Genomic DNA, 26,793 nt, shown 5'->3' on the forward strand with positions numbered 1-26,793 from the left:
TCGATCGTCGGCCGCAATCGAGCTCGGTTTTATCCGCACTCGTCCCGTGTGCTCCGATAAAAGCGTTCGAAAACCGCAGATCCCTGGATCAATACCGAGATGTAACAATCGAGCGTGTGCCTGGAATGGAGATAGTCGTTCTCGAGCAGATAAGCATCGAAATCCCTCCTCGCATAGCTGCACTCGACACATTGTGCTCTCGCATAAACGAGGGAAAAGACACTGGTGGGGCGGAATACGATGGTTTGACCGCGTGATTTCGTGTTCGATCAGTGCTATTTCATTCGTTGCGCACGTACAAACGACCACGTTCATTGCGCATGGGATGAAGATGGAATCTCGTGCTCGAGTTCCGGTGTAATCGACTGCATCAAGAATGCCCTCGTCGCGGAGGTGAGATTCGAGATCGGAACGAAATTTTCACACCCGGCGACTCGTTCGCGAGTCGTCGCTATTTAGAGACGAGAATCGCGTCGACTCGTTCCGTGTCAAGTGTCGCGAAATTTTATCGAATTACACATCCGAGCGAAACGGACGAAATTAACACAGTGCGTGTTCGTTGATCCTCGATAATCTCGAAAACGATACTTCTGATAATTCGGAGACGATCGGAATTTCGTTCCCATTTTCCAACGATTCGACAATTCGTTGTTGCATATTTTTTTTCGTTTCTCTTTGGACGCGAAACGATCGACAATATCGCGCGACGCGACGTCTCGCTGTTATCTTGTTATCGTCAAGCTCCGTGAACTTTCGGACGGAGATTTAATATCGATACGTGTTCGTTCGTCTCCAGTGCATCGAACGACAAACCTTCGAATCGTGAATGTCGGTTTCGTGAAGTTTTGTTCGTTTCGATCGGAGAAAAGTCGGTAGCATCGTGTGAATCTATTCGCGCGTTGTACGTTTCCCGGCGTATGAAATTATCGAGATCTCGGAAAAAGCAACCGTCTGTTGGCAAAATATTTGGTAAGCGGAAACTTCTTCGCCCGCTTTGGATTAAGAATTGTCCGCAGTGCGGGGTCTTGCGGTGTTTTACAGGAACGGAGGATCCTTTTGTTCTACGAGAGCAAGGAGCTCCTTTCGAGCTCGTTGCGGCATTGCGTTCTAATTATTTACGTCCTATTTATTTTAATTATGAGCCACGTTTGCTGCATTTCGAACGAATTTAAATTCGCGAAGCAAAGCGGATTTTTACGCTCTTTGTGTATCGCGTACAAGATTCGATTTCCTTTAATAACGGTTGTACATTCGGTAAACTGGGGTAACGGTGAATAAACATTGAAAAAAGTGTAAGAACTCTGGTCACTGCACGATACTTTAATCGCTTTTTAACTTCACCGCCGACTCGTCCTTTTGATATACTGGTTCTCCATAATTAAAGCTATTGTAATAGTTCAGACTGCATGCTCCTACCGTTGCATCGTAAAGTTAGCCCTTAGCCCTCTAGTTGCATCGTAAAGTTAGCTCTTAGCTCTCTCGTTGCATCGTAAAGTTAGCTATTAACCGTCTCGTTGCATCGTAAAGTTAAAAAGTGAGTTTCATACATTCGATACATATTCGAGCCAGAGATCTTGAGTATGTAATCGAGCGAAAGGACGTGTCGAAGTAAAAATCGGAATCGATGTCGTTTTTACGATATTTCGAGCCAACAATGTTTTCGTAAACATCGAAGGCCTCCTTTTTCGTGTCGGGATTCCGTAATAACGTTGCTCGGTCCTTGGGGAGGAAAATTATTCGAAAAACCAGCGACACGGGCTTCATAGGTGTGGAGGAGGGGTAGGGGGGCGTCGGAGGGAAGGATACGAATTCGTCGCCCGGGAAATATTTCGCTTCCATGGCAAAATTCCCTCCGAAGCAACGACTACCACTTGTTCCTCGATCGACGTTTCGTCATTTGTTTGTAATTTTCGGATCGATTTGTTCGCGTCACGGTCGCGCCGCTGGGAACCGACCGACCAAAATTGCCTCTCATAAATCCGTGCCATTTTACCTGCCCACAAACGGGGCTGAATTATTCAAACAATTACCATCGCCCAAAGAAGCTTTTTAAGTAATCAACGTCGTTAAATCCCGCCGCGGTGAACGTAATTAACTCCCGCGTAATATCGCCTCGGCATCGCGTTTAAAAGATGTCGAGTAACGAGGAAGTAATTAGAACGTTCGAATAAACGTTGCAACGCGACGTGTAACGACGCGTACGACACGGGTCGCGTCGATTGACGCTTTTAGTTCGAGACAAACGAAATAAACTTTAATCCGGAGAAATTCCTACCAGTCGCGCATCTCGCGGAACGCGTTTAAATCTTCGTTTATCGTTAATTAAAACCCACGGGATCCGAGAGCGCGAGACTCGAATTGAAACGCATAAATTTCACAAAACTGCAAATATGCATACACGCTGTTATTGTAATTCCCGTACCGATTCAGGTAACGGAATATAATGAAATAACACCGCAGTTTGCTGGAAACATGCCCAGACGCAAAGTAAATGGAGTTTTGAGGATATAATGTGATTTACGTATCTACAACGATTCCACGCTGCTCGAAACGTTTTCGAACCAACGTAATGTTTGAACGTATTCTTGAAGATTTTATTTCTATCGTTTCGAGAACTATCCGATGGGCGATTGGATGGATATCCAACGAATCGACGATAAAACGATATTTGATATCGTGCAGTGGCCCGACGATTTGTTTGCGCGGGATTAGCACATTCGTTCGATCGCCGTTACCGAGGCAGCATTTAGCACGAATGATTTTCAAATATTCGGAAACGTTGAAACCGTGTATTCACGAAAATTTACCGAGCGAAATGCTTAATATTTTTCCTCGAAATATTTCTTCAATTATAAGTGCGCTACTCGTACAGAGTTCGAGATTATTTAATTATCCGTGGAGAGCTCATCGGAAATTCCATCCGCTAGACTACCGATATATTTCTTTCGCAATTTGATACACGTTGTTACCCAATCATCCTGCTCGAAAGTTTACGTGTTTCGTAGAATAACCGTTATACTTGTGCGAAACGCGTAAAAACGTTAAAGGAAAATTGCTTCGAAGAAGATAACTTACGAAACATTGCCGTTCCTCTGGGGAATTCCTCTCAAACGGCGTTGTAATCAAATCGTGAACGAAGTTTTCAATATATCGTGACCAGCTTCTCTGTTTCTCCTGGATCTGGTTATGTTAATTTCTCTCGTTTCGAGAGAGAACGTCTTCGTCTCCCAAACAGAGACTGGCCATCCGAAAGATGTTCATTTTTCTCTCGCTGGTGCAAGAGTGATTGCGACGCCGACCATTATTAGACATAATTAGACAAATTCCTTTTGACCAATTTAACAACGCCGTTGTTTCTGCTTCTGTAACGTTCTCGGAGTTCTGTCGTGCAAGTGCGTAAAACAAGAAAAAGGATTACTGTACTTAATCGATACGTTAAAATACTTCCCTCGACTACGAATACCTGTGTATCGATGTCGCGGAGATTCTTTTGGTTACGTCTCTGTTAATTGATTTATTCGCCTTCGAGTTTTAATAAATACGACAACTCTTGGCTCGATAAATATTACCTCTGAGATTCTCATTTTACGACGAGTACCTGTTTTTGCTTCCTGCAGACGTTCCACAGTTATCGACGTTCGAGTACTATTACCGTGATGTACGACAGGAGTAATAGTATCCATATTTATTCCAGTAGGAATTCCGCAATTCGATCGCACTGTAAAAAAAAAATCGTATAAAAAACTATGCAGTGGGTGATTCGAAGTGAATCGAAAACTATCAAATATATCGTGGAAATATCGAATACCAAAAAATGACAGGAGCCCAACCGTGATAATTCTATACGATCGGAGAAATTCATTTTAAATAGGATTCGTATCTAGTAATATAATTTTTCGTTCGTCATTCGTAGGAAGGTATGACGCGATACTTAGTCACTCTGTTCTTTGTCTCGCGTATAATTCTTCGCGTTGATCCATTTCTGCGTTACTGTACATAGATATTCTTCGCATCGCAATTAAAACATTTTCAACGACGACTCGGAACCAAGCCTATATTCTCTTCAAATTTTAACGATCCTCGAAGCCCGCAATTCGGTATAAAAAATGTTAAATTTCAAGCCAAGTGGCGACATAGTAGCGAAACGCTCGCGACACGATTTTCCAATTCTTCGACGCTCGTCATCGACGTCAAGGTCTCCGTTTATTTTATAATTAGAGAAATAACAAGATTCGTGCTTAGCGAACAAATGAACGGTTACGAGTACACGCAACGATAGTATCCGTTTAAACGAAATTCGAAACACCGTTGGTGGACAGAAAAAAACTTTATTCAATTAACGAAACTCGTAACACCGGCTTTGAATAGCACGTTGCGAAACAAGTCCCTGCCGATTCCGCGTCCGGCGTTTTTCCGTCCGCTCGGGAATTAAAACATAGTCGCGCGCCGTCATATTGAATTCGTCGAAACGCGTATATACACGACTGTAACGAGTCGAGAGACGTTTGAAAAGTCAAACGAGTTCCGTTGAGAGATTATCATTTTATATATTTTTTTTTTTCCGCCCCGAGAATACCTTATTTATTAACACGTACGACGATTAACGCTCGCGTCGCACTCGAGCGTTCGCGGTAACCGATTGCGACATTCTGATCGCGCGAACGAATACCTGGTTAGGCGGTGGTCTGTCCTCTACGACATCGTGTGTTCGCGGAATTGAAAATGTATCGAGTTCGACCGGACCTCGTGAAAGGAGCAAGGATACCGATCCTCAAGGGCGAATTATCGGCGCGCGCGAGCGAGCACGTTCTTCGGGACAATCGCACGTCCCGATACTAATCAGACGCTGTCAGTGCCGATGATATACGATCTCTGGTCGATGCCGATTGATTTAATCTAACGCCAAACATTCGTTTCCTCTTTACGAGAAACTACTCGAAGGCTTGGCGCGTTCTTTGTCTCGTTCTCTTTCATATCTGCTTCTCTCCCGCCCCCTTGTATACTTCGAGAGATCTCATTACGAGCCGGTATCGTCGAAACGCTTCGCCGAAACGATAGACGAAAGCATGAACGAATCGCGTTTAAACGAGAAGCGTGACTTCGTTTTGCATAAGATTCACCCAAATTTTGTTCGCCGTTAGAGACACCGACAAACTGTATTCCCTTCCAAACGAAATGCTTCTCGATTGCTTCGAATTTTTTCAAGAATCGAAGTTCCTTGTACGACGATTGGGCTCGACACGTGTTACAATCGATATTTATTTGTAAGACGGTGTATTTCTAACAATAAGATATTTATCGGTATCGAACGACGAAAACGATTTGCAGACTCTTTTTTAAAGTTACGCGTGGTACCTTTTACCGTTTCCGATGCGCCGTAATACCGCCAACGTTTCACGCACAACTTTTTCACGGCTTTGATTAATTAATCGTTCGTAACGATTATTCCAATAATATAAAAGATAGATTGCGAAACAGCCATTCGCTGAACTTTAACCTTTTTACCGTACTTTCTCTACCGTTTTACGTCACGTTCTCGTGTACTCGAATGCGTACATTTTTTTCCTCATCGGAACGAACAGAGTCGTCGAACGAACGAATAATAAATAAAGTAAATTGTAAAAACACGCAAACACCATTCTTGTTCACCGATGATGCAAAAATTAAATTTTCAACGGTGAAATTTTATTGCGTAAATAATTCCTGCAACATACTTTTCGCTATGAGAGTTTTCGATTCCAAATATATTTAACGATACACGATGGGAACATGAGTTCGGATAATTAAATAAACGCGTAGTTGTAACATTTCGTCGAAGATGGTTAGTTTGGTCTCATCGTGTCGCGTAATTTTTATATTTGTTCAGGTTTTACTCTACGATTTATTACGAAATTTATAGCAATTTTGGCACAATGTTGTTTCGGTCGGTACCGATCTGTTAGTAGAAAGAGAGTACAGTGGTCAGGCACGTACGTCACTTGCGTAGAACTGACGGTTACTCTGTCGGTGTCAATTTTTTAATAATCTCACGGCGCGTAAACGGAAGAGGAAAATCCCGCGCGTTGCACAATTTTCGATGAATTTCGAATCTTTAAGATGTTTCCTGGCCTTCGAATCGGCGCTGGCGTCGCGTAAAACGCGTCGCTTGTCGGAACCGTATCGGTATAAACATAAATATTCAAGAGCTCCGGTGTTGCAATACCGAAACGTACATTGCATACGTTCCTAGGTATTTATTCTAGGCGGTTCCACATTGTACGTTCCTGTTTGAAGAGATTTTGCAAAGAAATAATGTTATCGCTCGATGTGGACACGAATTTATTATATTGACAGTCTTTGATAAAAGTGACGCGGTGGTGGCGCGAAGTGTTATCAAATCCCTGAAAAAAATTATACGAGTACGGAACTATAGTCCTTTGCGAGATACACGATACTTTTCCTTCCCGGTAGAGATTTGTCGATTATCGTGAAATAGTTCCGTATTAGTATTACAGAGTCCGAATTAATTCTCGTATTAGTCTACTCTCTCTGGTCTATTTACACTCGTTTGGATAAGACGAGGTGATAGTGTTTCTCGCGCCGCGCCGTTTTACCGGACGAAATATATGCGGATTAAAGTGAGCGATAAATTTGAAATTAATTTGGGAAAAGGAAACGCGAGAGAGGTACAGCTCAGCGACACTAAAGAAGCCAATAGAGTCGGTACACATTCAAAATTACTTACAAAGTGCCTCAACTGCCAGGGCACATACATTATTCTCGACGAAGTTAACGTAACTTCTCTCGGGCCAGTGGCTGTTTTACACGTTTCAGACTCCCCCCAAGAATCCTCGTTTCTCTTCTCTCGGTCAACCTACATTTTTCAATGTCTACCGGCGCACCGTGTTTTTAACGTTTCTTTCACGGTTTCTCTTATCAATCACTCGAAAAAGATTCGTATCGAAGAGGTCGCGGATCTTCGGACGGGGTCTATAGAAAACGACAGATCGATAATTTTACTCGAATAATATCGTCTACGACTATGAAATAGTCATTTCGCCCGACTTCTGCTTCTTTTTCAATATCTAGCATTATTCGAGTAACCGAAGGTCACTTGTTTCGTAATCGATAGCACACAATCAAGATGTTGCAAAATTTACGTTAAAAAATAACTCGAACGATTCTTTTCGAAAACGGAATCTTGTCAATGAAATATTCCAAACTTTAATTTTTTTCGTCGTGTACATCAATCCGTCCGTTTTACCACCGATCGAAGTATAATTAAACTTTATTCCGAATTTTTCGAGATCTGGTTCAAAGCCCCCAAGGAATCGATCGTTAAATTATAAATCCCGATTTTCCGATCGAGAATCGAACTAAATCGACGGTGAAAACTTTGAAGAAAACTTATCTCTCTCGCGCTATCCGAAACACGTGGCTCGATCAAATTACAATAATTTTCCATTTGGAGCGGACGCTGCGCTTCGTTGGCTACGAGCGCGTAGTCAATTTAGTCGCAGCTAGGTGACCAAGGTTACAGTTCCTTGCAGATGGTATCGTCGCTCGTGAAGTTACGAGCAGAGTTTTGCTTCTTCGGGCCGCGACTTGAGGTGATCGGAGACCGTGAACGGACATTCTAATTTCCCGAGTCACAAATCTACCGTGGTTTCGCAATAATTAAATAATCGTTCGATCGATGCTCCACGGTGTTACGTAACACCTTAAAAGGCGTACAACGTGCGACATCTCTCAACGATATCGTACAAAGCGTCGCGACAACGTTGTCACGCGACACTGACTCGCAGCAAAGTGTAACCAGCTCGGTCATTCACCAAGATAAATTTGCTCCCGCGTCATTCACGCTAAACGTCCTCGAGTGCACTGCCCTTCGGGAATCGACGAGGCTGTACAACGTTTGCCGTGTCGATAGAACGTAAACAGACCTAGCTGTCCGTAGATCGAATCCGTCTGACCACACGAGTGTATCATTATTAGCACGTAATAGGACACTGAAAGAATTATCGCTCGTTAAAATTTACCTTGGCGAAAGACTAACGACGATTGGTTGGCCACAACGCGCGGATAAATCACGGATGATAAATGCAAACGCGCGTCAGGCACACGGCTGGCCAGGCTTCGGTCCGCGTACATTACCGCGTTATCGAAGCTGTCTACTTTCTTGATCGTGCGTCGACAATCGGATAAAAATGGCAGGGAACCGCACGATTCGATTTCAATGGATAATCGGAGTAATCGAATACGGTACTTCTTCCCTTCGAATTGGAACATAAACGACGAGCAGCCTTCCAAAGAATCTAAATTATATTCCTATAAAAATCTACCGAGAAAAATGGTTCGGAAATTTGCACGGTGTAATTCTCCCGTACGGGGTACTAATTCTTTTAAAAGAGGAACTCCCTTTTAGGTTGTATCGCGTGTGTTGAAGTGTATTGTACGTAGCATGTTCCGTGTAACGAATACAGGCTGTATCTATAAAACGTTTGTAAATGGAAAATACGGTAAATGATTCACAATGGAGCACATGCTGATATCAATTTTACACATTAATGGGTGTAAAAAATTGATGCGCCTAATTTTAATGTCGTATCCTGTACTTTAAATGCACTAATTGATGCACTTGTTTCTTCTTTGTACAAGAAAGTATCGTTATGTCTTAAAACTATTACTCTAGAAATTATTGCAATTTAGACTTTTCTATATTGAACAACATATTTTGGAAGAAACGATCAAATTCACCGAAGGAGACTTAATTCGTGCCTTAAATAAGGTAAAAAAAGGGGACGAAGAAAGTGTTTAAAATGAATCCCTGTTGTGTGAAGAACTCTATATACGTACCTATAAATAACACAAAATCGAAACAATCGTTAGACGACTCCTAAAGAGAATCTCAACGAACTTTTTTTACCGAGTTCGTTTGTTCCAAATTTTCTTAAATAAAAATTGTACAAAACGGACAATGCAGATTACTCAAATTGTATTCAATCTACGAAATTGTATCGTTTCAAAGTCGTTCGTTTAAATGAAAAACATCGTTGTCGTCCCGTTTCTCGTGATTCTCTCTGTACATCGTACGTAAAATGTGTTATTCAAAGAGACGAGCGACAACGTCGACAAAAATTCTTCCCGCGTATAAAAAATGTAGTTTCGCCTACGCATCCCCTAAAAATTGTTTCCATACCGAAAAGAAGGAATTCCTACCACGATCGATGCAAACTCAATTGACCGATGAATCAGTTTCTCCCCGCGAATCGCGTGGTACACGACTTCCACGTTTACGCTATGTCGCATCCGAGTTAGAAGCTAGTCTCTCCGCTTCTCTCGGTAATTTTGAGCGGCCAGTTAACTTCGGACTCGATTGCAAACGTTGGTCGATATCCTGAAATTATATGTACATCGTCGTCCAGAAGTATTGAAACACTTACCGAAAGTGAATCTAAATCTGTTGCGAACGCATCGCAAAACTCGAAGAAATATTCCCCGATTCGATACCTTACACCGTAAAAGAAGCACGCAACTATTGCACACGAACCTGTTGGAACGAAATATTGAAGCGTTGTCTTTGCGATGAGGAAAAAAAATGAAACTTTTTATACAAAAATAGTACAAAATTTTATACAAAGATAGTTCGAATCCTTAAGAATAATATAAAAAACATCCCATTGTTGAAGGAGTCGTATTATCGATGAAAATACGACGCCTAGATCGCCTAGATCTATTCCGCTTTGTTTCGTAAAAATACTTGTGGACGGGGATGTACGATCGCGATACACAGTCATTTCAGCATTCAAACTTCGCGTAGCATGTAAAAAGAATTTTCAAAAACTCCTCGGTTTATTTTTAATCAGATCACGAACATCCGTTCCAGAATATTCGACGAGGGAACGAGAGGACCAGCTGTTGCGATTGAAGCTGCAATTACGAAACCATCGCGACGTTTGTCCCCTGCCTCGCGAGCGCTGTCGACGGAACGTTAACACGTCGTCCCTCGATGTCGAACGAAAGACTTGGGTGCCTTCGATAAGTGGAACGCTCCATCCACCGTCGGTGATATCGCGGTAATATTTCAATCGGGCGAGCAACATATTTCACCGTCCATCGCGAGAATCCTCTTCGTTCCTCTCGTCGCGCAAAGATTCCTCCCGAGAGGAATCCACCTTTTCGCGTATCGAACGCCGACGTTAACGCACGGAACTGCCGTGACGATACTCGAAACCGTAATCTCACCTTGTGCTCCGACATCGCGCGATTTTCATTCGCGCCCAAGTATCCCACCAAAACATGGCGCACAACAAAACGGACACCACGGGACCATTCGTGAAAATGCGAACCGAGACGACCGATTACGAGCCGTCGGAACGATGGCGTATCACGAGGAACATTTTGGTGATCGGGCTCGCGTTCATGGTGAACTTCACGGCGTTCATGGGTGCCACCAATCTACAGAGCTCCATCAACGCGGACCAATCGTTGGGTACCTTCACTTTGGCGTCGATCTACGGTAGCCTGATATTCAGCAACATATTCCTGCCGACCCTGATCATAAGGTGAGTAGTTAGTATACGATTTTAGACTCGAGTCTCGAAAATTGTTTATTCTTTTAATCGACTTCGTAGCGGTTTGTAACTTTATAAAAGGGTTAAAGTACTCTGGAGTACGATAAAAACTTTATTACCTGCCAAGCTGTCGTCGACACCGGAATTCTTGCAGGTTGTCCCGTAAACTTCACCGGATCGAAGAATGTTTCTTCAACGGTGTTGCGTCGCAAGTTTGCAGATACAGTTAGAAAAAAAAACGGTGCGTCGAAATAGTGGACTCGAAATCAGTGTCATCGCTTAAATACTTGAACGATGATCCCGTGTTTGTATATAGCGACCAAGTGACCAGTGTTGTTGTTGCGTCATTGGTTGGTCGACGACGACTACCGTAGCCGAGACTGTTATATTTGTAACATCTGTGATCTAAACAAAAAAACACAAAACTCGTACAGGATTATCGTTACGGTAGCGGCACAATCTTCGAGTCCACTGACGAGAGAATCGCCCTGTACTTAGTAATATTTCACACCACGTACGAGTTTTAGATTTCGATGCAGATTGTATTGTAAATCAAACACAGATACGTTTCTAAAATTTTCCAATTCCGTGTCCCGATAATCGACCTCCCTACGATTTCTTACCCCCAACGACTTTCCCTTATTTCGTACGCAAAATTAAAATGTTACGATTAAATTACAACAGGACGTTCGAGTCAGCTTACTGTACACGTCGCCAAATTATTCGCTATAATCTTTCCGAGAAAGCATCACGATATCGAGTATTCCATGCGTGCGCACCTAGATCTCAACGAGGCTCGATTACGTTAATTTGTAGCAGAGATAATGTATTCAGGTCGTTACATGGTACACTACAGAGCGTCGAACGACCTTATGTTCGTACAAACGACGCTTTTGCAAATTGGGAACGATAAACTTGGCGAGTCGAAAACATCCCGAAACTGCGTCGTTTTTTTGAGATTTTTCCACGGGTGGCTAAAATTTGTCGCGCCGACTATAATTTTATCTTAATGCGAGCACATCGTGCTTGTAACGTTACCTCGTATTTAAAACGTAGCGCGAATTATAAAACCGTCTTTCCGCTTCCCTTCCCAGCATTGTGTTCAAGCACACGTGACCTGTTTCGCACAAAAGTGTCAAGCGGTTGGAGAGCATTTACCTTTTCTATCTTTTAATTCCGTACGTTACATTTTATTTAGGACGCAAGTAAAGGGAAAGTGTCGAAAGAAGAAAAACTGAAGAGCCTCGTTCGCGCGCCCGAGCTTGTTCTGCCCCCGCTTTTTAATTTCGCACAAAAGCTGTTAAAACATTGACAATTTGTTAAAAGATTCCGCTACTCGCCGCGGTGTCGACCAAATGCCGGACGGTTCTTCGTAAAACAAAATGGGACAACGTTGTACCGTCACGACGGTAAACTTTATCATAAATTAAAGCGTATTGTTTGTAAAATTTTCACCTCGACTCGAGACCGTAATCCGCCGCAAGCATTTTTGGTAACCATTTTGCGCTGCGCGCTGAAAATCGGACGTGTAAACATACGGACAGTTCTTCCATCGGATAACGTACATTTTTACGATAGCATCGCAACTGGAAATGAAATTTTATTTCGCGTAATTCTCGAGAATACGCGAACGACAGAAATTATGGCGTCCTCCTGTATTTTTCGTAAAAAAGGAGCGAAAACCGTTTTGAATCAAATATGCTTCTTACTGTGGGAGTAATATCGTCGTCGACGGTACAACTTTTTCAATGCCATCTTTTTTACATTATTCGTAAGGGCTGGAGCTACGGTTTTGTATACGACAAATTTCGATTTTTTCCCCGTTACAAAGGTGACGAAATCCCCTAAATGTAATATTTTGTTCCTACCTACTTTCATTACGACGTAAAATATCAAATAGAATATTCCTTCGAGCCTTCGATAAGTATATAATGGTTTTAGATTTAATTTCGATAAGTGTCCCAATGCTTCTGGACAGAGGTATACGTACGGCGGTGTCGCCGAAAAAAAGGAAACACAAAAACTCGCAACGGAAAACCGTATAACGACCAAAGTCCCGATCGTAAAAGAAATCTTATCTCGCGTTCTCTCGTTGCAGCTGGCTTGGTTGCAAATGGACGATATCCTTGTCCATCTTGACTTACGTGCCTTTTATGGCCGCTCAGTTTTATCCAAAATTCTACACCATGATTCCGGCTGGCTTGATGGTCGGCATTGGTGCAGGACCACTTTGGTGCGCCAAGTGCACTTACTTAACCGTTGCCGCGGAGGCGTATTCCACCCTCTCCAATGTAGCCGCGGACGTTCTCGTCACGAGGTTTTTCGGGGTGTTCTTCATGTTCTACCAGATGGCGCAGGTCTGGGGAAATCTTATATCATCGGCAGGTGAGTACAGGTCTGCACAGTCTCGTTGGGGAAGAAGTTACGTTAAAAGGTATCGTAAAAAGTCGGGGCCGCAATTTGCATTTCCGTGAGACGATCGCTCCGCGCATAGATTCCTCGGCCATCGAAGCGGAAAATGAGTAAAAAATTTCACGCTTGCGAAATTTAATTGTGACGTCGACGATCGAGTACCCCGTTCTTTCATTTATTTATTTTTTCGCGCAAAGCAGCTTACAATTTACATTTTCATAAGACGGCACCGCTTTGGATAAATTTCTCGCGGAACGCAAGAGAAATTCAAGGGCCGCGTTCGAAATTTTGTTCGTCGCGATAAAAACAGTCGAAGAATTTCCCAGTTATGCGCGACTCGCAACGATAAGGTGTACCCTTCGACCGTATTTTCGCAGGAAATAAATCGCTCCGGGTACCTTCTATGTAATTACGGTAATGCGACGACGAATCTGCTGCAAACGCGGTGTTCGTGAAGCGAAGTAACGAGTTTCTGGTCAAAACATTTTATTGGAATCGGTGGAAGTTATTAGTGACTCCCAACGGGGTCAATTTAATTACACTCTCCTGCTATAGCGAACGGAAAAATCCTTTAGCGACAGTGCGGTAACGGTCCTTTTGCGCTCTGTCCTTAAAGTTGGCACAGCGTGTACGTTTCGGTATGTTCCTGTCCGGTTCTCTCGTTTCGTTTTGAAAATAAAAGCATCGATCGCGATGCAGTTTCTCGGAATGGAAGCGTCGAGCGTTTCGTTTCGAATTTGAAACGAAAGCGGAACGATTAAATCGCATACGTCGAAAGTACGAGAGTAAGTATCGCGGAACGAGGCAACACCGTAAAGCTTGTTCGTGAAACGAAAAATCTAAGCGCGGCTGTTTCAACGTTGAAAATTAATTAATTAACCAGCCGCGTTGCTCTTAATCTCGTTTCGCTCTCGCTGTTTCGAAGGCCGCGAGCTAACCACGAATGCAACGAACCACGCTTATTGCGCAATTCCTATGTATCTCGTGACATTTCCATGCCCGCGATAATATCGTTTATTTAAAAGCGATCGAGTCCGGGAAAAGTAAAACTATGCGAGCCAGGGATTAACTAGAACTCCCATTTCCGTTGTATACGAATCACCTATGAGTAGATTTTTCAACAGGCGTGTATAATTGGAGCACGTTTGAAAACAGCTTCGTCGAACAACTATTACCTTTCAATTTGCTTTTTCGGATTGGATCGTTCCCCGCGTAATAATTTTCTAATAGAAAACGAAATTAACCTGGAGATAACGTTTTCGCGATCACTCGAAGTTAGAATATCGAAAACGCGAATAATGGCGGGTCGTTATCAATTTTCCGACCCTTTCGTGAATTTACGATCTCTTGGCGAGTGGGCTGTAAATCTGTACTTCGTAACGGTTGATCGCACGGAAGTTACACGGGATACAAGAAAGAATTATTTATCGACATTTTACCTCGCGTCTCGACTTCCGCGGTAGTACAATTTTTTTTTTTCGTTCCCTTTGTTCTACAAAACGAGGGCGTACAGTGTCGAAAAAGAATTATTGATCGCGAACGAATCGTTTTCGCGCAAAATGTTATTACGGTTTTGACCAATTGGATCGCGTGAAACGGCTCCCCGGAGCCAAGCGTTTGCCCCGCTTTATCTTCCGTTATCGCGCGCACGAAACGCACCATCGACAAGTACACGCGCGAAAGTGATCACGACTTTTACGAAAATGCTAAATCTTTGACAAATTACGGTAAAGACCGATCCTCGTACTGGTTAACACGAGTCGATAAATTCTTGGTCGATTCGAGCGATTTATCGTATCATTCTGCACCTTATTTTTGGATCGTCTTCGGTACAAAGATACGAGAGTAAATGAAAATGGATCGACTTAATTAATTTTTCTTATTTACAAACATTCGATACTACGAGTCACTTCGAAGTCACTAATATTGACAAAGATTACATTTCAAATCGGTCGATACAAACACTTTTGATCGTAGTAAATGTTCGATACGTCTCCGTTCCGTTTGAGTACACATCTCACATATTTGCGTTATGTTATGTTTTCGATCGATTCGCGTTGTGTTCAACTACGAGGTAATCTTTGTAGATATTAACGGTTTCGTGTCGATTAATTTCTATATTTACATTTAGTTTGCTGCGAAGAGACACACGACATCGAATATTCGTAAATAACAAAAGATAAATTTACACCGAAAGGATCGATCGTAAGATTTGATTAGACATTTTTCCTCTCTCGATGAGTACTGCAAATCCTCGTAGTCTTAGAGCCCTTTTTTACTACCCTGTACAGTAGTTTTGGGACACTAATAAAAACGAAGTCGATAAAGGGGGAAAAAAGAAAAGTCGAAGGGAAGCATAAAGAGACTAACTTATAATTTTTCCCGTCCCCCCTTCTGTAAATGTTGCGGTGTAGTCGAGTTTGTAGAAGTATTTCGAAAATAGCAAAAATCTCTCGATTCGTCTTTTATGTAAATATTTCGGCTCGAGTTTCTATCAAATAATACCATAGCGAAGGTGAGTGAAAAAATTGAGTCGAGAGAGTTTTACCACGCAGAATTGTTCGAATCGACGATTTATCTTTTCGACAAAAATTAGTACAGCTGCTGTTTACGGTCAAAAGCTACCGACTTGTCGTAAATTGGTCGAAAACTCGTGGACAGGTTCTCGATTCCTAACGATAAAACACACGGAAAGGAGACGGTGTTTATTTCACAAGATGAAAAGTAACGTTAGATTGTATCCTCGACTTCCGATATTCGACGAACGATGTCCGTATAAATGTATCGTTGCGCGAGTTGCGTTTCTTTGAGTTCGAGAAACGTTCCCTCCCTCGATTTCCGTCGATCGTAAGAGGAAGGAATAAATGGTCGACCGTATAAAAGTATCAGGACCTATGGTCGTGGAGTTTCTTTTAACGACGCTTGTATCGCTGCCCGTTTCTGGTCCAATTCCACGGGACGCCCCGAGTTTATTCATGAGTCTTGCGGGTCGAGTCACGGAATTCGTAGATCCGAAACTTTTACGATGGAATGCGGAATCGCGAAACACCGACCACCACCGTCACGCTAAGTAGAAAAGTAAAAACGGTGATTGGGGAAACGAAATCGCGAACGTCCTTCTGCTGCCCGTCTCGCAAACTTTCGAAGCAGCCGCACTTCTTTTGCTGATTAAAGTTGCTGCTAATTCGCGAGAGGAATAAAGATTCGACGAGAAAAAGTACCGTTATTGATCACGCTCGAGAGTTCCATTTCTTGAACAATGTTTTCATCAATTTCGCTACTTGGACAATGACGATAATTGAGCGATACTTTTAAAACGAAACGCAACGACGTGAGATTGTTTCTCGCGATTCACCGTCTATCGCCTTCCACTGACTTGAAGTCTCGTACAACGACACGGGGGCATAAACGATTGGATTGGACCGCCCATCCCCACCTGAGTCGCACATTTTAAACCTTAGCCATGCACTCTACCATAGTAATAGGAATAAATTTCAATTGCGTACCTATCTCAATATGTATACGAATATAAAGCTTGGAGGTTATAAACCACCGAAGCTTCGTTTATGCTCATATTTAATGCATAAAACGTCTGTTTTATCTCGTAAAAGTTATTTAATATAAAAAGGAAAAGAAAAAAGAACATTTTTTTATATCTAAATTTATAACAGATCAGAGACTGATTAACTTTTGTCTGAAATATTTTTTCATCGGAATATTGCAAGTGACTGAAAAATCGTGGCAACAGTCGTGTGTCACACACTGTACATAACTTCATTTGAAACGAATGAAAATTCATTTTTATTTATTTTTAAATTAAATTTGTATCAAATTACTTTAGTTCCTGAAAAGAATTTTACTTATTTCTACTAGTAATTATGTAACCAATGCTTTTTTGATATATTGTAAAAAATTAGCAAAAATTGTTATCCCGTATTAGATACAACTATTGTGTAATGGTAATACGTTGCATCTACGCCAATGGATCTGTGCGTGCCGCGTGTTTCTCATTATCTTTCTCCGTTTTACTACTTTCTTCGTCAGTAAGTCCACGTGTGTTTGTAACTGCCACGACAAATAGCGAACTAGGATTGAACGTGTGCGTGAGAATAGTTGTACCACTTCCACTTTTCTCGCATTCCTGCCACGGCACTTCAAGTCAGCGATAAGCTATACATTGTACGTGAAATGTGTTATTTAACCCTCCATCGATAGAACTCGAGTCTGTTTCGACCCACGTGCGCGAAAACCTCGTCGATCTTCTCGACTCGCGACGAGTAATCGAAGCAGGAAACTGTTTATTTTCGAATGGATAAGGCGATCGATAGAATGAAAAAATAGAAAAGAAAGGTAGGGCTAGATCCATACCGACCATGGTTACCGGTGCTGGAAGAGTCGGTCGATGGATAGTTAAGGATACAAAGCGACAACGTCGAAACAAAATTCTTCTCCTGTATAAAAATGTCAGTTTCGCGAAGAAAACGCAACGACTCACGACTTTGTAAAAATTGTAAAGAACATTAGGAATCGCTCCGAACGACGATCTTCCATAAGCTGGATCACGGTTCCGCGAACCGATTTATACGGTCTCGGATTCCTCCTCCTTGATTCTAACGTTCGGAAATTATCGCCGTCCACAAATTTTCGTTGCAATTTGCGCCGGAAAGAGAACTCCGAAGACGTTGAAAACTTTCACGGAACTCAGTCATGCCCTTTGGAAGCTGAAAACTCGAGACTTTACGACACGAGCGTTTGTTACCGAGCGAAGGAAGAAGGGAAAGTTTGGAATCTTAAGAAATGAATTTTTAGTTTCACCGCATAAACTAATCGCAATTGCAAACTACCCGGATGGCAACCACTTCGAATATCGAGTTTCGCGCGATAGACGTTGCTGAATTATTGGACAATCGAATCGGTTTGTATTCGTGCGAATTAAAGTTTCTTGACATTCGAGTTTCACGTGGCATCGTACGAAGTACCAGGTTGTTCGATAACTTTTATCGTTTTTTCCATTGTGAAAGAAATACTATGACACTTCAACTTTGAACGACTGCAAATATACGAACGAGTCGACGGATCTACGTGAAACTTCACACATGTTCGTCAAACAGTAGTATCGTCTTTAGAAAAATAAAACGAAGCTAATAGCTCCATTTCTTATCGAACGACGAAACTTATCGAGCAACCTATTGTGTTGCGTCGCGAAATATCTTGACTGTGGTTGCGAAGTGGTTAAATTGTAACTGAAATTTTCGATGAATACACACCAGATGCGCCTGGTCCGATCAGTAGGGGAGGAGAGGGAATTCCTTACGGTCGTCTTCGTCGTTCGATCCCAAAATTCCAAGTCGACGTTAACAAGCAATAAATGACGATCTATCCCCCCCCCCCCCGCATAACCATTTCAGGAGCAAAGCACAAGTGAGTCGAACTTTCCATCGATCGTGCGCTATCGCAAATCTGTGCACGAACCAATGAGACATACCTCGTATAGTTAGGAGCTGAAGAGATGACTCTTGAATTATGGGGTATGTAGAACCACGTGTAAGGGGAACACGGGCAGTGTCGAGTAATTTTTTGAAAATCGATTAAAACATCCGAGCCAATTCGGATTTCTTTTCAGAGGTCGACTCTTCAACGCTGCTGCTAACCAGATATTTTGTCATTAGATTTGTAGGTACTAAAGGGTTAAAAATGTTAGAAAAGAGCCATTTACGCGTTAATGTACAATAGTATTCTTTCAAAATGATTTTTACAAACATTGCGAGTAAAACAATATTTTCTTGGTGCGGTGATTGCGCATACATACAACCTCCGTATTAAACGCATCGCAGCCAATCTTGAATATACTTTGTTATATCGTCTACCAATCCTCCTTTCGTATTTATTTTTTTACCTTTATTTAATTGTCCAGTGTTGGAAATGTGAATTAGTTTTTTAAATTTACCTCAATCGTATTTTGTATACTTACTTACACCGGTCGATATACTATTACGCACCGTTTAGACGATAAGTACGATAACAGATTCGAACATCGTCGCAATATACCATGATAAAATTTACGACCTCTCGAAACTTACGAAGGAAGAAATTACGGTTCTGGAATGTACGATGCGCTGCCACGCATAAAATCACCTTTGAAGTATAATATCTCGCGATACTTTTTCCAACAAAGTTAAACTGCCTCGTAGAAAGGAATTGTCGACGAGTTTGCGAGATATCGAGCGATTCTCGACCGTCGTGTACAAACACAACGTATCTAAATTATTAGAATCGCGTGTGCGGAACAAAGGGTCTTTTGTTTATCTCCGATATGTCGAGAATGGTTCTCACGTGTTAAAACGTATTCCGTAGACCGAGTAGAAGTGCGAAGGTCGTCGAAACACAAATATCGATGGTCTGTTTGGCTGAAAGGAGTCAAGGGGCCAGGAAAAATTCCGTATACTTCGAAGCGAGCATACCGCAGACCGAAAAGTAGATTCTCCAATTACGTGCAGTCCTGTAACGAGCGTAGAAGAACGCGACAATTTTTACGCTCGAGATCGCTCTCCATACCGCTCGAGTGCGGTACGAGTGACTACGTCGCTTCCATCCGGTATACTCGTGTTGTCCGAAGATTTGCGACTACGACCATCGACCGTCCGTAGACGCTCCGTGAAAAAGTGTGACGTTGGAAAAACTAGGAGGAGGGCGAGCACGCGCGTGACTTAGAAGACAAAAGTTCCCCGGGGTTGACTTGTGCGAATTTGCGGTAGTGGGCCACCAGATTGGCCAATATCGGAAACAGAGGGTCGCGGTAATAGCACGGGATATATGCCGGTCGAAGGAATATTGCGAAGGCCAACCTTCGAGGGTGGTCGAACTGCCATAGCAATGACAACCACGCTCGAAGAGCGTCGTCATTGTTCTCGACCAGTCCGCAGATGTCAATTTCGTGGAAAAACAACGGGAAACGAGATCTTTCCTGCAGCATAACGACCAATGGAGGGTGAGAATCGATCTTAAAGCATTGTTTTTCGCGCGAATCGAACGACGAACAATATCGTTGCTCCCCTTTGAGCAACGGGTGCATCTTACGACGTGGTCGGCACCGATTTGCAATTTACACGATATTGTCAACCGCGAATTTGTTTACGTATCCAATTGGTGATTGTTGGGTCGAAGGAAGAGGGAAGATTTTTCTAGAAACGACACCGACGACGTCGAAAGAAATATCGAGCAAACCGCGCGAAAAAGATTACGCTCGTCTCTCGTTTCTAAATAGATCGGTTGTCGAATTTTTTATCAGTCGTGGATCGTTCCCGATACAAGCTGTCTCCGTTCCTCGCTCGCTCTCCACTTGACAGGAGTGAATGAAAAATAGCGGGGAAAGCGTCCGGCTTTCAACGCGTAAACCGAGCTGTCAACGAATAAATACTGTATACACACAGATCGAGGAAAAAAATGTATCGATACGACACAAGATGTAGAGTTTGCATAATTTCCTCTTACCCTACAAAATAATTAAATACGCGTCAACTACAATCGAAGGGTGTTTGTAAAAAATGATCTAAACAAAGTTGAAAAATTTTCTTTTCGCTTCTTAAAATATTCTATGCGTTAATGAGAATACGGTAGGGTACAATAGAAATGTCCCATCTCTTTGTAAATAGTTACAAATAATGTCAATAGCTCCAGTGGTACGTTTTCGTAGAAAATAATAAATAATGAGTAAGTAAATAACCCAAGGTACCTTTTTCGTTCGCGTTTACAGTTCTCTCCTACGGACTGGACGAGGTGCCCGTGAACACTACAACCCTGAACAGCAGCGTGGTGGCGGAAGCATGCGGTGCCAACTTCTGCGGCACGACTTCCGACAGCGACGAGACCCCGACGTTGGAGCGTCCGCCGGAGGAAAGGATTCATCTGATTTCCGGCATTTATTTGGTCTGCATGATAATCGCCTCGTTGATCATCGCGTTCGGAGTCGATTCTCTTTCGAGGTAACGATTCACTCTCCGTTATTTATCGTTAACAGAGTCGACTGTACAAAACCGCGCAATTTGCCAACAAGGATAAAACTTCGACAGTCGGACGAAGCTCGATGGAGGGTCGTTGTTGCGCGAGTATCTCGACAACTCGTACCGCTGGCTTATCGTTGCTTGTCCTCGTTCGCAGATTCAAAAAAAATGGATTTTTCTTTTTTACTTTTTTCCTACAAAATTTCGAAATTCCAACATTCGTGGAAAGATACGGTAACCGAAACGATAACTTGAAATTTTAACGACTCGTGAAACGTACGTTTCCCCGGTACCGATTTTAGAACGTAAATTACGGATACCAGGGTAACTTTTTCCGTTAATCAACGAACCAATTTCGTCGCTAAGATATTCCCCTCGATTCGACAACAAATTCGAAAACCGTTTCCATCGATGGGAATTGACGTGAATCGTAGACGATGTAAAATGTATAATTTATCGAAAGGTGGGAAATTTCAGTTCGATAATCGGCCACCGATCATTCGTCGCGACGTCGTATTAAGAGCGCGGACATAAATTGCTCGCGGAGAATGGTTACGCGCGCGTCACCCCGACATCCGGTTCTCAGCAAAATCCGCGTTATGAAAATCAGTGCCATCGGAGAAATATTGGAAACCGATACGCGAAACTTTGGTGTACCGAATCACATGGGTAAATACAATATGTCCGTTTTTATGTAGCTAAAAAAAAAAGAGAAAAGAGAGAAAACAAAATATTATATTCACCGTGAAATCGGCTAAGTCGAGATATATGAGTGTTCGATGGAGTCGACGATTCGACGGGTTCGCGATCGATTTGCAATCGAAGCAAAACGTGTTGTGCCGAACATCGTAAATCGTCCACGTATTCCGATGCATCCGTGAACTCGGGAACGATGACGCGTCGAGGAGAACGCAAGATCGTTCCCGTTCGAAGAATCGCAGCCGATAATTACGACGATGGATCTGTCGGAGAGAACGGATACCGATATCGTATACTTTGTAACAACGCCAGGTACAACAAAGGTAGATCCGGTTCAGGGACAGGCCTCTCGGGAATCAAATTACTGGCCGTGACGCTGAAACTGTTGAAGGAAAAGAGTCAGTTACTGATACTGCCGATAATAATCTTCATCGGGGCGGAGCAAGCGTTCCTGTTCGCCGACTACAATGCGGTGAGTGAACTCGGTAATGGTTTTCTCCATATCTCCGGGTGTTACTTACGCGGTTTTTGCAGTCGTTCGTCTCGTGCGCGTGGGGGATCAGCAACATCGGATACGTGATGATCTGTTTCGGTGTGACGAACGCCGTGGCCGCATTGGGGGCTGGATCTCTAATGAAACTGACTGGCCGGAAACCTCTGATGATATTCGCCTTCTGTCTTCACATTGGGATCCTGGTTTTCCTGTTGCGCTGGAAACCAACACCCGAGCAGAGTTCGATGTTCTTCCTGATGTCCGGTTTATGGGGCCTTTGCGATGCCATGTGGCTGGTGCAAGTTAACGGTACTTATCGTAACGAGATAACAACTCCGATCGATGAACTTTCTTTCTTCGTTTCTTTCCCGTTTTCCCTCGTTTCTCTCTCTCTCTTTCTCTTCGATTTCTTCGATCAGTTCGTCAAGCGGAACCTCTGAACGCGATTAATATTCAAAGGATAGATCAACGCAAACTTCGCCGTAAAATCATTTGTTCGAAATCAGTCGATAATTTCGCTGCAACGAAAAACTGTAGTCGATCGCGTGTAATAGAAGGATAAGCCAAAGCTCGGTCGATAACGATAACGTTTTTTCTCTTATCGTCCGTTGATACAGCTCGTAGCATCTCAATACCAATAATGGCACAGGTAGTATTTGTATCGATCGATTGAAAATAACAGGATGCAGTTTTCTGTGTTATCTATCATAGGAAACCCATGTTCAACTTGGGGTATATAGTTGCATTCGGATGAAATTTTCACGCGACCTTCGAAAAAGATAATTCGCAGCTTTCCAATTGTTATTTCCAATCGCTTCGCAAAATTTCGATCATTTTATGAACAAAGTTCTAAACTCTCGATCGATATTCGAATCGATTTTACCGATGACGCCAAGCTAATGGACGAATGGTTATCTATCTAGTAATATTATTACTCGCAACGGGTCATTCGTTATTTCATTATATATAAAAATTGCCAGATGTTAAAATGGGACGAAAATCCTTGCCAAAATGAACGGGCTGGATGATTGTCCGTGAGTCAACCACGAGCGATCGATTACCTCTAAAGAAGAGGCTGTATTAAAATATCGCTACCCGATTCTTCCGCGTGATCAACGCAGATTTTCGTGAGGTTACCATCCGAAGATCTTAGAATATTGTATTCCATCTGATTTATATCAAGACAATGCAGAGTTCTATTACTTTCCATAGTTCACAACGGACTCTTCGTGTTCGACCAAGAAAAATCGATCGATTATTCTTACCAAAACGATCGTTTGTATCGTTCTTAACTTTTTTACTACGATTAGATTCTGTGAACGCTCGGTCGATCGCGTGCTGTAAACAATTTCCAAGCTTTCAGCGTGCATGTACGCTCAATACGCGAGAAGATTTTCCGCGCCGTTTGTAATCCAAGAATTAAAGATAATCGCTATCCAAATAGCGTTCCTTAGATGTTACTGGGGTTTCGGTAGCTCTTTTCGCGCCTATATTTCTTCTATTTTCTAAACTCCTTTGACGTTTCCAAAGAAGATTCTAATTTGAAGCATTTACGTTTCTAGCTCTGTCTGGAATACTATTCCCGGGCAAAGAGGAAGCAGCCTTCTCCAATTTTCGACTGTGGGAATCCACCGGTTCCGTGATCACGTACGCGTATAGTCCTTACCTGTGCACGCACATGAAGCTCTACGTCCTAATGGGGATCCTCTGTCTCGGTATGGTCGGTTACGGTCTCATCGAGTGGTCCGGGAAAGCCGACAGAGCAGTTCCAGAATCGAAGCCCGATTTCGAATTGGTCACGAACACCGAACCGAACGATACGACGAAACTTTAATCGATCGATCCTGTTGAACGTTGTTGCCGGATATCGAGTATTTCGACGAAACGATTGGTACGATCTCTTATGCGACAATACCATTTATGATAAATATTTTGTTCATAAATGTGGTGTACAATAATTTGGACGTGCGTATATTTCTTTCGATCTATTATGTTCTTTGCGACAGAAAACTTGTACAGTATTCGAAGACGCGCAAATCCTGTTCGTAAGAAGCGCTTCCGCCTAGTATCAAATTCCGGTATAAATACTTTCTTTTTTCGAAAAAGAGAAACCGATCCGCCGATGATATCGTTTCAGAAAGGTCGACGCAGAATCGTGTAAATAATATATAATTCCGTTATACATAGAAATCATACATAAATGAGGTGCACGTAAAGTTATATGTACAGAGTCAGTGGAATGCGCAGTGAGGACCTGAAGGTATGCGATCTTGTGTGATTTGTACCACAATATATGTTTTTATTTTATTCTTGTGGACACCTACTAGATTTTACACAGGTATTTTCGCTTAACCGCTAAGATTTTCTCGTCTCCGTTCTTTTTTAAATACGTAGTTTAATGTTACATCGTGTGTCTAGGTGCTAACATTCAAGCTAAAGCTACGGCTGCTTAATTTAATTGTATACTTAATGTGCTTAATTGCCTTCGACTGTAACCGGTGTGTAAATGTAATGTATGTATGCGGCGTATGCGTGTAACGTTAACGCGTGTCCCTTTCACGGTGTGTTCGTATGCTCGTCGTTTATTGCGCTGTCACGATCAATTGTCTCCCGTCTTGAAGATCGAAGGTGGTGGTGAATCAACGATCGTTACGCCCGGTGTTTCCTGTTTCGTGTTCCACGATGAAATCCTCCCGTGGGATACGCCTGTACGAACGAATCGCGACGTGGAACCAATTGACCCTGCATCTCGTATTCGCTCGTCGTCAAGATTGCCTGATTGTATTGTGATCGTGTACTAGCTTAACCCTCGTTATGTACAATTCAAGTTCTGCAGTTCAGTTATATACTTGATAAAACGTAGTAGGAACTTTGGTTTCGCTGGGCAATGTTTCAAAAGCAGTTTCCTCTTGTTTCGCTTGCAACGAAAATTCCGCCTCGTGGTTCGTCTCGTTTTACGTTGATTCGGTTTCTGCTCCGTTTCTCGTTTTTCCGTTTCCGAAAGTGCTCGCCGTTCCTGTTAACATTCTTTTTTTTTTCACGCACCGTATTTTGGATAGCCTGGACAAGTGATTCGGCCGGAAACTGTTATAAAACATTCGCCCGTGGATCTATCTTCCTTAGAAATATGACACTCACGAATACAATTCACGATTTTTTAATACTCATGTTTATAAAATACACATGATTCGTAAACTTTTTCTCTTTTCGTTATTCAGTGCTTCGCTCTCTCTCTCACTTTGTTTTTGTTTTTGTTCACTCGCGAAAATCCACCCCGTGCCATTCTCGGCCGACCCCCCTCCCCCCCACCCTTATTTCTCGTATAACAAAATTTAATAATCGGAATATCTCTGTACAAACACGTTCCATACTTTCTTGCCGCTTTCTCTCTTTCCATTAAAAAGGACAACACGCGCATCCCGACACACCCCCACCCCGCCCACTTTTTCCAACCCCTGTAGTCAAAATTTTGAATTTTGAATCCCTTTCCGCGCTTTGACCCTCCCCCGCCCCCAATACCGTGTCTCTATATTCGCTCGTATAATACAACAACGTATTTCCATCTTCTTATTTTTTTATTCTGTTATCCTTCCTTTTTTGTTTTTTTTTTTTTTGTATATCTCTCTTTCTTTGTGTGCTTCGTTAGGAACAGATCACTTTGCTCGTATCGTATCGTAACCGTAAGAGTAAAATATATACCTTAAAGTACACGTGTTGTTACCCTTAGAAATTTATTTTGTTAACCATGTAAATTTTCTTTCCATGAATCGTCGTTCAGCTATTTCATAGCTATACGATATTAAAAGTATTAGTAGCTTTTATTTAATATTACAGTCCCTAGGTGTCTCCTTAATATGTACACGCTACCCTCGCGCTCCTAGCTACGTTTCGGTAAGGATCTCGTGGTTAATAGTGTCGGATCGAACTCAACGGGCCGCTCGAGGTCACCTCCTCCCACCGCGAAACGTGTCGCACGCGAGTCGACCGTGCGCCTGCGCGAAATGATGCGCGATAGATGGCGTGGGAGGAAAGAGCGACGATGAACCGAAGATGGTAAGCCACGCCCCTTGACGATGGCCTCGAGCGGTCGGTTGCTTTCGCTCCGGCTGCATTTATGGTGTAGTGATTAGTTCATTGCAACGGGAAGGGTAGTATCGGATAGTACATTTCGTTATGTTTTTTTTTTTTTTCTTTACGCACAGTCATACGTGCTAATTATTTACTCGAGATGAGATATCGAAGAAATCGTCGTACCATTATGAGAGATGGGTGTCGCCTAGAGTATCCTTTATTACACAAGAAGGAAAAAGTCCGAGAGAACGTCGGTGGCGCGCTATTTAAATGACTATTTACCTCCAGTTAGACGCATGAAAGAAAGAACTTCTCACTTAAGCGGAACGCATTCAAAGAAACGCTATTATCGCTATTGGATACCGGGGAGTACATGATTATACCATCCATCGTGGTCGATATTTAACTTGAATAATCGTATATTCGTTCGTTCGCCGAACGAAGCATTCCTCTGGATGCGTAAATATGGAAATTCTCCGCGGAATTGTGGGACTCGTGCCTGGTTGTTTCGCGCCCCGTCCACTCGTTCGTACAATCGCGTCTTTTGTTCGTATCTTCGCGCAGG

At 42.6% G+C, this 26,793-nt stretch overlaps 1 protein-coding gene across 1 annotated transcript; it reads left to right on the top strand.

Moving 5' to 3' along the window:
- Positions 1 to 258: 258 nt before the first annotated feature.
- LOC143153388 (UNC93-like protein) lies at positions 259 to 25,355 on the top strand. The gene is made up of 7 exons (XM_076324505.1): positions 259 to 393; positions 9,866 to 10,544; positions 12,652 to 12,938; positions 20,719 to 20,947; positions 21,977 to 22,136; positions 22,199 to 22,466; positions 23,720 to 25,355. The coding sequence occupies exons 2-7, from the start codon at positions 10,279 to 10,281 to the stop codon at positions 23,989 to 23,991; spliced, it is 1,482 nt and encodes a 493-aa protein (XP_076180620.1). The 5' UTR covers positions 259 to 393; positions 9,866 to 10,278; the 3' UTR covers positions 23,992 to 25,355.
- The last annotated feature ends 1,438 nt before the right edge of the window (positions 25,356 to 26,793 follow it).

This window comes from Ptiloglossa arizonensis, chromosome 12 (genome assembly GCF_051014685.1).
Source record: "Ptiloglossa arizonensis isolate GNS036 chromosome 12, iyPtiAriz1_principal, whole genome shotgun sequence".
In the NCBI taxonomy this organism is placed as follows: domain Eukaryota; kingdom Metazoa; phylum Arthropoda; class Insecta; order Hymenoptera; family Colletidae; genus Ptiloglossa; species Ptiloglossa arizonensis.

Bases quoted from the DNA above. Each gene is read 5' to 3' on its own strand.
- LOC143153388 (XM_076324505.1), top strand. From the start codon at position 10,279: ATGGCGCACAACAAAACGGACACCACGGGACCATTCGTGAAAATGCGA. The intron at 12,939-20,718 runs GTGAGTACAGGT...TCGCGTTTACAG, and splicing joins AAATCTTATATCATCGGCAG to TTCTCTCCTACGGACTGGAC. The intron at 20,948-21,976 runs GTAACGATTCAC...TAACAACGCCAG, and splicing joins GGAGTCGATTCTCTTTCGAG to GTACAACAAAGGTAGATCCG.